Here is a 14,516-nt window from a genome sequence, read left to right as displayed (position 1 = left end):
CCTACGCATGGGGAAAAAATTTATTATTCACACAACGCAAAAAATAACCTCCGGCATACATTTTCTCTTTCTCTGTCTGCCTGGTCTCCGTGCGCCCTCTTCTTGTAAACCACACTTCTCTCTCCAGCCCAATTCTATTCCAAAGGAATTGCAGCTGCGGATTTGTTAAACTTGTTATACGGTTTACGTACCTCTACACTCACCTGATTTCTCTCTTCCCTGTTTGGTCATTAATCCATTCATCATAAACACCCCGCCTGGCCTGCTTTGGTATTTTTGGGCTTTCTCCTGGTACCTTACCCTCGTTACGGACAAGGCATCGCAACGTAACGAGCAGAGCAGAGCAGATACTCCCAGCTTCGATCCGGGTTTATTAGTCATTGACAACTGGTGCATCGCTATCAGCTTGTCCCCATCAGGTCTACTTTCGCAAGTTTTGTACCTGACGCAAGAAGTACAACAAGACTAGCATAGCAAACTTTGCTTTCTTGTTCTTCCTCCTTCGTCGAAACACCGCCGCCTACTCCTTCAGGCTTCCACTTCCAGTCCCAGTCAGGCAAACACTTTTTGCCGTTACAGAGTTGTTCGCTTCTCCCACCTAGAAGTTTTCAATCACCACGCACCCAGCATCCGCGCACAATTCGATTTACCCGTTGATCCGTTAAGCCTGACTCCCTCGACTTAACCGGCCCTTCAATACCAGTCTTGAAAATCCTTTCTTCAGCAACTTGCGTCCCTCGATATTTGACTTTTCTCGAAGCTTCGCGACGACCGACGCCCTCATAAGTTGGGGGTATACGAACAGCAGCGACTGTATTGCACAAGGGTGCTTTGCGTCTCTCCCAGCATCTGGAGAGGGTTGAGGCATTCTGAGATTTTTGTATCTCTAGAAATATTTCCTTCCACTTCCCACCAATCCCAGGTGAATTCAACACCTTCGGTCTACTCTTGTCATCTCGTTCACGGAGATAAGCCTCTACAACACGGCTCGCCTTGAAATGAGTCCCTCAGCTATCGTTGAGACCAACGACATGGCCGCTCAATCAACCTTTTCCTACGCACAGGCTGCGAAGGGCAAGAGCACTGCCCCTGCCTCAAATAGCGCTGCTTCCACTGACGCAGCTGCTCCTGTTCAAGATGACCATGCTCCTGCAGCTGATGCTGACACTGTTGCTTCCGTAGAGGATGCACAAACGGAAGCACCTTTGACCGAGCAGGTGAATTCCGAGGCTCCTGAAAATGTTGAGCCCCAGATGGCAGTGGCAGAAAAACAGGATACCGAGAGTGTTCCTGGATCTGAGAGCGATGCCCGCTCCGAGTCTACACAAAGCAGACAAACCGAATCAAGGCGTGAGGATGATGCTGGAAGGTTGGATCGCCCCTGGCGACGCAACGAGAAGACACCAAGATCACCAAGCAATGCTACAAGGTCTGTCGATGAGCAGGACTCCCGAAAGGCTAGGCGAGGTAAGAAGGGCAAGGCCTCCGAGAAGCAAGCTGGAGAACAAGCGACAGACAAGGAACAGGAGACGGCACCCGAGCCACCAAAGGTTGAACTTGCTGAAGCGCCCATTCCCAGCGTCAATATTTGGCACAAGCGAAACGAGGCCCGTCAGGCAAAGTCCACCAAGCCTGCTCCCACACCTGCGGAGGCTACAGCAAACGGCACTTCAAGCCAGAAGGGCGAGAAGAAGGCTGAGGCGTCTCCTGCACCTCTCACAAATGGCATCAAGTCTCATCAAAGACAGGCCAGCACTGTCCGAGCAGAGCGAAATGGTCCTCGAGGCTCGCGGATGAACGAGAAGGATGGCAAGAGCGAAGTTCCCCCATCTGTCGATGACTCCACAGCATGGCCTACTCCTGAAACAGCTATAACTGCCATTAAGGAGGATAGCAAGAAGAAGGCCGCCGACAAGGTACCTGAAAGATCCGACCGCTCTGATAGGGACAGCCAGGAGGACGGTAGCTCGTCGAAAGCTCGTCAGAAGTGGGTTAACCTCCACTACGTCCCTACGGTCAACTTCGAGACCCAACTTCCTCAGCGTGGCACCAAGCCTCGTGGTGGTGCTCGTGGTGGTCGTGATACTACCAGCCGAGCCGCAACCAATGGCGCTGCTGAGAAGTTACCATCTGCCTCCCCTGCGAACAAGGCCAGCGACAGCAAGGCCCGTGACGCCTCCAACAATGCCGCGTCGCAGTCTAACGCTAAGCGTGGATCAGTCGATATTGCCAGTGGTCAGAAGAAGGTTTCAACCAACGCAGGCTCTGATAAGGCCAAGGATCCTTCAGCTCAATCTTCGGTAAGTAATGTACATCAAGAGGGAAACCCCTTCCTAGCTTTACCCTGTCCTCAGTATACTAATCATTATTTGTACAGGAGGCTCCTCAAGCTTCCCGCGATCGTCCTGAAGGACGTGGTGAGAGAGGTCGAGGCGGCTACCGTGGACGTGGTCACCACGGCCATTCCCAGTCCCAGCATGCTATCTCTGGATCTGAGTATCACGGCCAAGGTGCCAGTTCTTCCCGAACCCAAGGCTACAGTCCTCCTATGCGACAAGGTGGGCATGGCGGTGCTTTCGCGCCTTCTCAGAGAGGCCGCGGCCGCAATGGTGCTAACAGCTACCACCGTATGTCTGCGCCCAGTGGTGGTAACCGCATGCCTGTTGTTCAACCGCCATTCACTCCCTTTGATTACCCGATCCCGATGCCTATGGACCCAGCTCTCGTGCAAAACCCGTTTCTTCTGCACGCGCTGAAGAATCAAGTCGAATACTACTTCTCTATCGAGAACCTTGTCAAGGATACCTATCTCCGGCGGCATATGGATTCTCAAGGCTTTGTCTCTCTACATTTTGTCTTCCAATTCAGACGCTTACGAGATATGGCTGTCGAGAATATGAACCTCGTCCGTCTTGCTTGCGAGGATTCAACTGAGATTGACTTTGCTGTTGCGGATGACGGTATCGAACTTCTTCGTCGTCGAGATGGCTGGCAAAACTTTGTTTTGCCAATCGACGAACGAGATGAAATGGCCCGCAGGCAAGGTCCTTCCCAAGTTGCTTTCAAGAACAGACACTACAACTTGGCCAATGGCCAGTTCAATGCTGCTCATATGCCATATGTGTATCATCACGACCCTTCTCTCCAGCACTTCGCGCCGCGTGACGTCAACGGAGATGCTACGGCTGGTGCCAGCCAACTCTCGGCTACAGTCCCAGATTTCTCACCTTCTGGAACAGTTCCTCTCGTTGGCCCTGATGGCCAAACCCAGATTACCAGCGTTGAAGCTCTCACCAATGGCCATGCTGAGAACGCCGCCCCACTTGTCAATGGTGTGCATGATGAGGTATCTCAGGTCACTGAGTCTTGAGCTGTTTTGCAAATGGTGACGTCGCTTACCACGGGGACACTGTGCCTCTGTTTCCCTGTGGTGTGGTATGAGGCATATCCGAGAGTTCTTGCCACACCTTGATCTGGGTTGATACGAAATTACGCGTCCCAGATTTTACAAATGTTTTTATGATTTCAAGTTGCTGGACGAAAAAGTCATTTCACTTCCAACCCATCATTGTCCACAATGCTGTGCCGATCGGGTGTTTTTTCCCCCTTCCTTCCTTCCTCTCTTTCTTTCTTTTTGGTTTACGAGCCCCGAGCGTACCGATCATCTATCACTTCATGGGGTTTTCTTCCAGGTATGACTCTTGCCTGCAACAAAACATGCAGTGACTGTGTTGGTAGGTCTTGGGGTGGCTTATGATTTTCCAAGTTATGGCCGTAGGGGCACCGAAGCACGAAAATGTCTACACTTCTTGGGTTTTCGCATGCAAGGGGCGGAAATATAGGGAGACGAGGATACGATGCAGATTTTTGATACCCTGTTGAGCGATGCAAAAGTTTATTGCTAGCATGACTGAGGAGGGCCCCTGTGGGCGGCACATGGTTGTCTCAAAGGCCTGTTTTATTGGTTTCTAGTGGCGTACTCCAGGGAAGGTATTTTGTTGGTTACAAGGGCGTCGGCGACATATTGGGAAAGACTTACTACGGGGATGTCTACACCATGACATTCGACCAAGCCTAGCGGGATTCTGGAAGGTTGTAGTGTAGTTGGGGATTGCCAAGCAACAATCATTACAATCGATGGCTGAATTGGACGAGATGTGTCGAAGACGGACAGCATCGACGCTTGCGGAATAAGACATGGGGGAAAAGCAAGTGCGCATGGTGAACATTGGCACACGGGCGTATTTTGGTTCTCGTCTTTTTACTCTCTCCCACTGCATTTGAAGGGGTTCCGGGATGGCTTTGCTACAATTTGGTGTTGAATTTTTGTTTCTTTTTGTTTTGTTGTGTACTTTACGGGGGATCTGATGCTAGAGGACACCTTCCAAAATTTGCTACAAAAAACACGGAGTTCTGTTATCATTTTTAAAAACTGTACAATAGTTCCACAGAAAAAAAAAACTTGTCACAAGATATTGGCTGTTTTCTCATGTTTAACTCTGCTTCATGATATCTGATTACGCACAAGGGTTGGGGAACGATATCCTGTGTCTCGTATTTAATTAATTAGGGCTCACTGATGCAATGCCATAGCCGAGAAGCTGCTTAGTTCTCAGCAGTAGAGGACGATTTCCTGTTCGCTGAGTTTAATTGGACAATATGTAGGTTCTGGCATAAATTGTCACGTTCATCTAACTGTCATGACAATCATCTATCATGTTGGCGGGGTTAAATTGAGGGGTCTCCTTCACCTGGGACTGTAGGGTAACTCGGTTAGCGGTAATCGTGAGCTTTTTCTTGCATTGGGTATTAACAAAGTAAACATTAACTACTTACTCTTCCTTATATAGAATTCTACAATTATCTATTAGAGTCAACTGCATTTACTATATTGTATCTTTTGCCATTTTGTTCTTATCTTAAGAGGGTGAAACCCCTCTTTTATAAACAGCGCGAAGCAGCAGGACAAAGGGCGTGATTTAGTCCGAGGAATCCCTCTATATGCAGAGAACGAATAAGATATAGCCCAAAACTATCCGTTGTTCTTATACATACGACCAAAGGTAGTGGAAAATACGGGATCCCGTCCGCTCTCCCATAGTCAAGCCACTAACCGGCGGATTAGTAGTTGGGTCGGTGACGACCAGCGAATCCCCGCTGTTGTATGTTTTTTCTCGTTTTATTGTTGTTGTTTTGCAGTTGTGATCCCCCCCCCCGTTCTTCACCATAAGATTCTCGTCATATTAGATGAATCATTACTGTTATTAATATCGGAATGACAGTAATATTATAAATACCAACTTGAAAACTAAATTGGTTATTTTATACCTATTCTAACGGTCCCATAGTACGTGCAGTCAAGTGGCAGCTGTCATCTAACCCAAGACATACAACTAAGTTGTATTGGCGCTAGCCATGTTCTATGAGTCGAAATGCCTACTAACACTAATACCATATTGATATCAACAATAGGTATATTGCAAAACAATGCAAAGCAAGGACTCCGTATGTTACTATCCAGCATCGTCTGTCATCGTTTTGAGTTTCCGTCATTCATGGCTGGGTAGTTCAATAGGCCGGCCGGAATATTTGCCGACCTTCACCGAGAGAGCACGGAGCATCGCCTTTCCCAATTCTTCGCCAATGCCAAGGATCGACTTGTCAAGACGCATTTTGGTGGAGAAGAAAGGTCTTTTCGCCTTGGGTAATACCTACACCCTTCCTAGGGTATTACAGTGTCTACGGAGGTTCTGTCCCGGTGAGTCATGGCGAGTTCATGCCTCCAGTGAAGCATCGCGATGGTAAATCGCAAGATATATTGTCTCGTGCTATGGGTGTGTGGCCATCGTGGAGTACTAAACTAATCTCACATTCACGGTTTCAAGAAATTATCAAGGCAAGTTACAGAAGCTGTGGCAGACGATGCAATCTACCTAGGTAGTCTAGTGACTGGAATACAGGGAGGGTAATAACGAAAGTGCTCTCATTCTGTTGAGTAACCAGAAGAAGACGAAAAGAATTGAAGCTATCGTCAGGACACGACTGCACTGTTTTACCCAAGCCAAGGTAGTAGACACTGGTAGATCGGCAACTGGGCATCAACAAAAGACAAAGAACGGGCAGACGGTGCCTTGCAGGAATGTCAAAGCCGGGGCAAGGGACCCCGGAAATTGCCTAAATAGGAAACATCAGAACAAGACCTGCAGAATAGATGTCTGTGCTCTTGATGAACATGGCATTACGTCAAGCGTCGATCCGGAGAGCAAAAACAAATATGGTAAGAAGAAACTCTATGGAAGGCTAGTAGGTACCTACTACTAAGTTAAAGTGAACGTCACTACAACCCGGATTAGGAGATACCTACTAAGTTTGCGGGGAATGGGCTAAGTCAGTGCCTGGGGTACAGGGGAGGAGGCAAGCAACAGAAGAAAAGATTTAGAGGGAAGAGTCAAAAAGATGCACAAATTTACGGATACTTCTTTTGACATGGAACAAAACTTCTGGTAAGACATAAAAAAATACGTACAATCCAAAAGAAGAGCAGAAGGGATCGGCATGTGTCGTGTTGACTCGACATGATCAGATTGACCTTATTCCCGTGTAAGTGAGCCGTAGAATCTTCATCTGCACCCGCCAATAGAAGGACCAAGAGCATTTCCTGCAGAGAATCTTCCATGCAAATTCTACTCTAAATCTCGATATAAGACGCCCGATTCGTCATTGGCAGTAGCGCCATGTCATATCCGCGTGGATCCAGCCTTGACACTGACTACAGAGTGAATGATCTACATACAGGGGTTGAACTCGAATGGTTCATCATCCCCGGACTTCACAGATAAAATATCAGCCTCCCCAGCTCACGATATCAATAAAAACCGAGTTTAATCTTAACTGCGTTACCCTGTGTGCGGTTCTGATCATCTCATAAATTTACCCCGTCCTTCCAAGTGTAGAACTCGTCGAGTTGTTAACTGTTGGTCAACTCGATATATATTCTTTTGTGGACCCCAGACCGGGAAAGCTTGGGAGGCAAGTATCTGTATGATATTCAGCTCGGATAGACCGACACTTGTCCGTGGGGTAAGAGAGCGGCAAGCAGCTGAATGTGGTATCTAAAACACATTCCGGAGCATACCTCCGGCTGCTCTGGGGGAAAGGGGTCCAACACTCACAGTAGGTATACCCTCACCTGAACAACTTGACGTCAACTTAACACAATCAATGTCTCTACGGTGGAGATGCTTCACCTCACACACACATAATGGAAAGACAGACGATATCGTCATGATGCTGAGGATGAAAGGGCGAGAAAGATGCATCCATATAAATATAAAACAGGTTCTCGCTCTGCATTGCCATTACTACAGACATATCCCCTTCAACTGCATTACTCATCTCCTTTGCCATCTCACTACCCTCCAGGGCCTGCGTGAACAGAATAACTCATAAAGATAGCCGCTCATCAAACGTGCAGGGCCATGTCCTATATGACCTTCAAGTCTGATACCAGCCACGACAGGCGCGATGGCCTCTACATCAACGATCGAGGCTATGTCGACTTTTCCCCAGAGGACAAGGAGAACCCGCGAAATTGGTCAAAAAAACGAAGATTGTGTATCACATGTATTGCTGTCTTCCTCGCCATGAACGGAAACTTTGCATCAAGCATTTTCTCAGGCAGTGTCGATTCTGTTGTGGAGGAGTTTGGGGTCTCAACTGTTGCTGCAAGTTTGACGACTTCCATGTTCCTCCTCGGCTTCTGTGCTGGTCCCTTTGTCTTTGCACCTCTTTCTGAGTTTTATGGTCGCAGATGGATCTTCTATATCACTTTCATCGCTTATATGGCTTTCAACTTCCTCTGCGCTTTCCCCCCAAACTTCAGATCGCTCCTCGTTGGAAGATTTTTGGCTGGGGTCTTTATCTCTTCTCCACTAAGCACTACTCCCGGAGTTCTAGTCGATCTCTGGGACCCAATCGAGCGAGGAAATGCCACTGGAATATTCAGCCTTGCTTCTTGGGTGGGACCGTCTTTGGGACCTATTGTTTCGGGGTTTGTTCAGTTGAAGAAGGACTGGCGATGGGGCATATACTCTGTTCTATGGCTTGGAGGCGCGACGATCTTCCTCATGTTTATCATTCCCGAGACACACGCGCCTACTATTCTAGCCCAGAAGTCCAAGCGAGCTCGACAGTCGGGCATCAAAGAATACGAACATGTCGTCACGGAGGGAGAAGAGGATGCGCCTGGCCTCGCCCACGTCTACAAGCTAGCTCTCACACGACCCTGGATCCTTATGTTTGACCTGATTTCCCTCCTCTGCTCCATATACACCTGTATTGTATTCACTTTCCAGTTCATGCTCTTTAGCATATACCCTATTGTTTTCAGAGACATGCGAGGATGGAACGCTGGCGTTTCGCAGCTGCCTTTACTCGGTCAGGTTGTTGGAGCCGTACTCGCAACTATCGTCATCTTCGTTGATAGCAAACGAAGACGAAGCAAAGACGCAGCAGGAAAGGTTCTATTGCCTGAAGATCGACTTCTCATGGCCATGTTCGGGGGTGTTGCTTTCCCTATCACCATGTTCTGGCTTGCATGGTCAGCCAATTACAAGTAAGTTTTTCTATTTTTGTTTAATATCCTGCCTTGGTTATGTATTTAGAAAGCAATGGCTAATAACAAGAAGCGCCATCCCCTGGATTGTCCCAACTCTTGCGGGCACATTCCTATCTGCCGCCCTGATACTTGTTTATGTCGCCATAATCAACTACCTTACCGATACCTACGCCTCATACGCAGCGTCTGTCATTGCCGCCAACACCGTTGCTAGATCTGCTGGTAGCGCTGCTGCTCCCCTCTTCACGACGCAGATGTTCACTGCTCTTGGTGTTGGCGGGGGAGGTTCTCTTATTGGAGGAGTCGCGACTTTACTGGCTTTTATCCCCTTCATATTCTTTTGGTATGGTGCTCGCATCCGAAAGAAGAGTAATTATGCTCTTGTTGAGCCTGATAAAATGGATAAGTTGGATGAGGAGGCTGATCCTACCGACTATGGTGTCGACGCCGAAGAAACTCAACATGTGGGCGATATGAATCAACCTCAGCACAAGCGCTCTAACAGCGCATGATGAGGTCCAAGAGCCAGCAGAAATTGCACCGTTGAGTTTGGACGCATTATGGTTACTGTGGGATAGGAAAATTGTACGGATAAGAGTTCGTTTTCAAAAGAGTTTTGGGTTTGCTCATTTAGCATTTGCAAAGTATCCATGGAACTTTTGAACTAGAGCGTCTAGTGTTAACACGAAATTCATCATTATGACTTTGGCATACAACAGTACCGTTTATCGGTTCCAACTCTTACTCTGTTCAAGCAATCTATGTCCTTAAGAGATCACAATCCAGCCCAGTGACTTTACCGTTTCAATATTGAATAAAGACCGCCCCAAGAGTCAGTATGCAGTGTATGCGAACGTTATTTGCCTTTAACTGTTGGATACCAGGCAGCCGTTAGAATAAAACACAACATACCTGATCATTGGATAACTGCCGACGCCATAGTGACCATAAGGCTGAATTGAATAGCCGGTAGTCATCGCACGATCGCCTTGTGATCCCACCGAAACACCCTTACCTCAATACATATCGCAAGGGACGTCACTATTATCACATAGTCAGACTCTGATCCGAAATACAGCATTTTCTTTTCATCCTATTTGATAAAGCGATGTGGCTCATGTGGTAAAAATGTCGCCAAGGCGGTCATGAACTACCATCAGCAGGCACAGTTTCTTGCGTCACATGTTGCGGATTTCATCATGTCGAAGCTCAAATTCAAAATGGGATGTATGGTGCGGAGGGAAGTAGACGATTGGGCAGTCTAAAGTTCCGCCCGGTTTGTCTTGTCAATTAACTAGTTCGTGTCTCTAGCCCAAGTTTCACAACAGTGACAACCGTTTCTAGAAGAGAATAACCATGTAACAGACAATTCATCAAAAGTGGCAAACTCGATTTCAAGACTAGGACAAGCACCTTATCGAGGATCGTCGATATGCAGATGTCCTCCCTCGTACCAAGTTGCACGAGCCGTGGCCTATCACTTCGGGTAACGGCCTGTGAGCCTCGTTTCAAGATGATCTTTACTGCTTGGAGCGAGATCTGGGGGGCTGATTAGGTTATAGATAGTATTACCAACATTGAACAGCTCAACTCTTCTGGACAGTTGGTATCAAATTAACAGAACAGAGCTGAATTCAGAACACGACACGGAGTGCCCAATGACTTAGTTAATTGCCAAGGTCAACTACCGCATGAGAGCGGAGAAGAGACTCTATCAATCACATCATGTTCGGTGTTGCCGGTCGTCGCAGCGAGGTTGAAGTGGAATAAATGGACGGATAGTTGTGGCGCAGCTGCTGATAAAGAGAGACGATCGAAGGTTTAAAGAAACGAAACTGGGCTGTGCCCAGCTGGGTGCTGAATGCCGCGCCCAGCACGCCCAAGAGTTTGTAATGGGCCTTGCAGGGCCGAGATCCCTGTCAAATAGCGTCAGCGCTGTGCGTCCAACGTCCAACTTCCCGCGAACGAACCCCTCTCCATTACGTCGTTGGTCCCGCCCCGCTTATACGTAACTACCTCAACTCAACGTTAGTAGGCAGTATGTTAGAATGGAAGGAGAAGAAAAGTCGGTGATATCAAGACAGCCTGATCATCATATTAGGTAAAATAAAAAGAAAATGAAGTCTGAGCTATCGTGACGCAGCCTAGCCAGAGCCGCTTCCAATGCTCTTAAAGTTGCGTCAAAAGTCAGCAGGGATGCGACTTGTTTCTATTGCTGCCTTTCGTATGCCATTGATGCCCATCCATCCACCAAGCTAATGTAAAGCAGGTGCGGCCTAGCCCACTTTCTACTGCTCCCGTTCCGTCCATCCAGTTAGCCAGTCCTAGATGCCTTCCGCCCCTTGTTGCAATACCAAAGGACCCTGTTTTGCTTGGGCTTGGGCCTTCCCTTGCCTTGCCTGTGGCTGGGTTTCTTCTGCAAGTTGCTTTTCTTGATCTGTCTGCTCCTCCCGCCACATCCATCCTCTTTCGATTTCTTTCTTTCCTCGTCATAATCATACAACTCTACATTAACAACGTCCAATATTGTTCATCACAACTATCAACTATACAGCGAAACTTTATCATTGCATCATCACAAGAACATATCGACAACAAAGGAAACTACACACAACATCCCTATGGCCAACTACGACCCGTACGATCGGGATTACTCTCGCCGCTATGTGCGAGAGGAACGTCGAGAAGACCCCCGTTATCTCGACCCTCGAGACTCCTTTACTTCAAAGACTCACCGCGAGATCGTCCCTCGTGGACGTGAAGACAGCGATCTATCTATAGAAGAGGTTCGCCGTGAATTCCCCCCACCTGGCACCCGCGATATTCGTCGTGCTCGATCCGCCGGACCAAACTACTACGAAGAAGAATACGAATATCGTCGGGGATACGACCCTCGCGATCGTGAATATGACCGCCGTTCTCACCGGGGAGGGCACTCCAGCCCCTACTACGAGGATGAGGATCGCAAGCCCAAGTCTAAGGGAATGTCCAAGAACGAGAAGATCATCGCAGCCGTCGCCGGTGCCGCCCTTCTTGCCGGCGGTAAGGAGTTGTATGATCGCCGTGAAGCCAAAGAGGAGCGCACTGAAATCCAACGCAATCCCCTCTCGACCGCAGCCCTGGCTGGTGTTGGCGCTCTAGCCGCCTATCAGGGCGCTCAGTTTTACGACAAGCAGCAGGCCAAGAAGGACCAGAAGGCCAACATGATCCTCCAAAGAGGCCGTGATGGTTACTACAGCGATTATTACTCAGACGAAGATGAAAGCCCCAGAGAGAAGAAGGGCCACAAAAACTTCCTTGAGAGTGCCATTGCAGCTACTGGTCTTGGCGCTGCCGTGAAAAGTCTTACCGGCGGTGGCTCAGAAGATAACAGGAGCCGCCGCGGAGGCAGTCCCTCGAGTGAGCGATCTCGCTCTCATGCTGGTGGTAGCGGTGGCGCCAACAAGATCCAAAAGGCTGCCATGGCATCTCTTCTTGCTGGTGCTACAGAGGCCTTCCGTGTCGCCAAGGAGCCTGGTGGCTGGAAGGGTGAGAAGACCAAGCGCATCCTTACTGCTGCTGCTGGTGCCGCTGCTGTCGATACAGCAACTGATGACAAGGGAGGAAAGCGAGGTCTAGCTGAAGCTGTCATTGGTGGCTTGGTCGGTAACCGCTTGATCAATGGTTCAAGAAACGATATAGAGGAGGATCGCAAGACTGGCCGTAGCCGCTCCCGCTCGCGCGCCCGCTCCAAGTCCCAGGGAGGCGGAAGCGGCGGGGCCAGTGGCCTTGCTGCTCTTGCAACCGCTGGCCTAGGTGCCCTAGGCGCAAAGAAGGTTCTGGATCGTTCAAGATCGCGATCTAGGAGCCGCAGCGTAAGGGGAAGGGGAAGGAGCGCCTCTTATAGCCCCTCTCCAGACCGTCGCCGCCAGCGCAGCCGAAGCCGCAGCGTTGTTGACAAGGCTCGCAATGGCTTGGCCAAACTTGGTCTTGGAGCCGGCGCAGGAGCAGCTGCCACCGATGAATACCAACGCCGCCGCGATCAGGATGACTTTAGCGAGCGTGGTGGCAGTCGCTCCCGTCGATACTCGGATGACATGCACGATGACAGACGAGCTGGCAGCAACCGAGACTATTACGATGACGACCGATCCTATCGAGAGAAGCCCAGAGAGAGGCGACGAGGAGGACGCTCTGATTACTCCTCTTCGTCATCAGACATTGGAGATTCTGATGAGGACGAGAAACGAGCAAAGAAAATGAGAGGTAAGCAAATCATCACTACAGGCTTAGCGGCCGTAGCCACTATCCACGCAGCGCACGGGGTCTATTCTAGTATGGAGAAGAGGAATGCCAGACACAAGGCTGTCAAAGAGGGACGACTGAGCGAGGTTGATGCCAAGAAGCTCAAGACCAAAGCGATTATGCAAGACGCCGCATCCGTGGGCATTGCTGCTATGGGTATCAAGGGAGCTATATCCGAGATGAAGGAAGCCAAGGACTTGACAAAAGAGTGCAAGGAATTCAACCAAGAGAAGGCTCGCCGTCATGAGAAACGAGTGGAACGCCGGGTGAGACATCAATCAATGGGCGATGGCAGGTCAAGAGCCGATAGTTGGGCTCCTTCGTCTCGGAGAGTTGATGGGTACGACTCGGACCTCGAGTATGAATACTCTGACCCCCGAGACTACCAAGGAAAACCATACAGAGGAAATACCTTCCCCGCGGAACCGTACGGGACGGACACCTACAGGAGAAATCCCAACGGGTTGCCATCTCCCTATTGAGTATTGGTTGAACCCACACTACACCTTTTCCCCAAACAACAACCACAACACATAAATTCATGACTTATGACGAAACGACTATTTAGCTCATGATAAAATCTTGGGCCCAACAAACAGAAGCGCTATTGGACAAATTGGCAATAAGATACGAAACAGGGAATATGAAAAGAGAAGGAGACGGTGTGAATGTGACCTACGGCGCTGTGTGGTGTGTGGTGTGTGGTTGTTTACTGCTGAAATTCCCCTGATGCATCAGATAGATGAAGCACACTTGCTTTCTCCCCGCAACCTTGCCCACATTTGTTTCACATGTGTATTCAAGACAAAGACTAACGACGATGATTGCATTAGACCATCGCCGATATTGAGCCAGTGGCTCGATTCCTGCAGAACTAGGTGAAAGCTCATGCCCACTCATGGGGCAAGCAGCCTATCCTGAAGATGCAGAAGCAGGCCCATAGCCATATCCCGGCAAGCCGGCACAAGTATACATACCTGTCCAACGATGAGATGCATGGTCACGTTCCACTGCAGACGTGCCGGATTTGGGTCTAGAAGGATAGAAGGCCTCTAGAAGGGAGGAAATTATGGGAGGACGATAATGGTCCAACGAGATGAGACCAGAGGGGCAATAAGAAACGGTAGGTAAGTGACGGGAAGTCACTGTATGCACGATGATGACAGGTGGGAACGCGGCTATCCGGCCCCGGGAAGAACGGCTTTTTTTTCATGTTGCAGATCGATTCTCAGCGATTGGACAAAGTGCGACGAGATCGGGAATATATGGGAAAAAAGAACTACTATGAGCCATGTATCCCTCGACGGGATCTAGGCGCCTGCGAAACGATATGACATGATGGATATGGATTTGGGATTTTCTTCTTTTTTACCCTCGATTATGTATTTATGATGTTTATGTTACTCTGGATATAAGACGAGCTAGGGGCTTAGATCTCACCCAGATCCTAAGATAACTTGACGAATCATGATGTATAATGAACAATCTTGGCTTATATAAAGAAAGGGTTTGTCAACTCTTGGGCAAAAAGAGGGCGTTGTGTGTAGTCTGATGATTCAAGTTTGAAACAGAGTGAGACAGCAAATAAACTCATCTATTGTCTACGGAGGAGCTC

The 14,516-nt window shown here is 48.9% G+C and overlaps 4 protein-coding genes and 1 non-coding gene across 5 annotated transcripts; all 5 read left to right on the top strand.

Moving 5' to 3' along the window:
• Positions 1-998: 998 nt before the first annotated feature.
• On the top strand, positions 999-3,370 carry FGSG_01304 (uncharacterized protein; the record flags this gene model as incomplete). The annotated part of the gene is made up of 2 exons (XM_011318787.1): positions 999-2,300; positions 2,378-3,370. 2 exons carry the CDS (start codon positions 999-1,001, stop codon positions 3,368-3,370), a joined length of 2,295 nt encoding a protein of 764 aa, XP_011317089.1.
• Positions 3,371-5,053: 1,683 nt separating this feature from the next.
• Positions 5,054-5,169, top strand: FGSG_20001. Its single transcript, XR_892990.1, has one exon. It is a non-coding gene; the product is annotated as a 5S ribosomal RNA (ribosomal RNA).
• Positions 5,170-5,487: 318 nt separating this feature from the next.
• On the top strand, positions 5,488-6,839 carry FGSG_01303 (uncharacterized protein; the record flags this gene model as incomplete). Its single annotated transcript, XM_011318786.1, has 5 exons — positions 5,488-5,505; positions 5,727-5,758; positions 5,961-6,277; positions 6,537-6,600; positions 6,776-6,839. 5 exons carry the CDS (start codon positions 5,488-5,490, stop codon positions 6,837-6,839), a joined length of 495 nt encoding a protein of 164 aa, XP_011317088.1.
• Positions 6,840-7,487: 648 nt separating this feature from the next.
• Positions 7,488-9,129, top strand: FGSG_01302 (uncharacterized protein; the record flags this gene model as incomplete). Its single annotated transcript, XM_011318785.1, has 2 exons — positions 7,488-8,614; positions 8,664-9,129. 2 exons carry the CDS (start codon positions 7,488-7,490, stop codon positions 9,127-9,129), a joined length of 1,593 nt encoding a protein of 530 aa, XP_011317087.1.
• Positions 9,130-11,238: 2,109 nt separating this feature from the next.
• On the top strand, positions 11,239-13,383 carry FGSG_01301 (uncharacterized protein; the record flags this gene model as incomplete). Its single annotated transcript, XM_011318784.1, has 1 exon — positions 11,239-13,383. The coding sequence occupies one exon, from the start codon at positions 11,239-11,241 to the stop codon at positions 13,381-13,383; it is 2,145 nt and encodes a 714-aa protein (XP_011317086.1).
• Positions 13,384-14,516: the final 1,133 nt, after the last annotated feature.

The sequence above is a fragment of the Fusarium graminearum genome, chromosome 1 (assembly GCF_000240135.3).
Source record: "Fusarium graminearum PH-1 chromosome 1, whole genome shotgun sequence".
NCBI classification, from domain to species: Eukaryota; Fungi; Ascomycota; class Sordariomycetes; order Hypocreales; family Nectriaceae; genus Fusarium; species Fusarium graminearum.
This window is presented reverse-complemented; position numbering and strand designations above follow the sequence as displayed.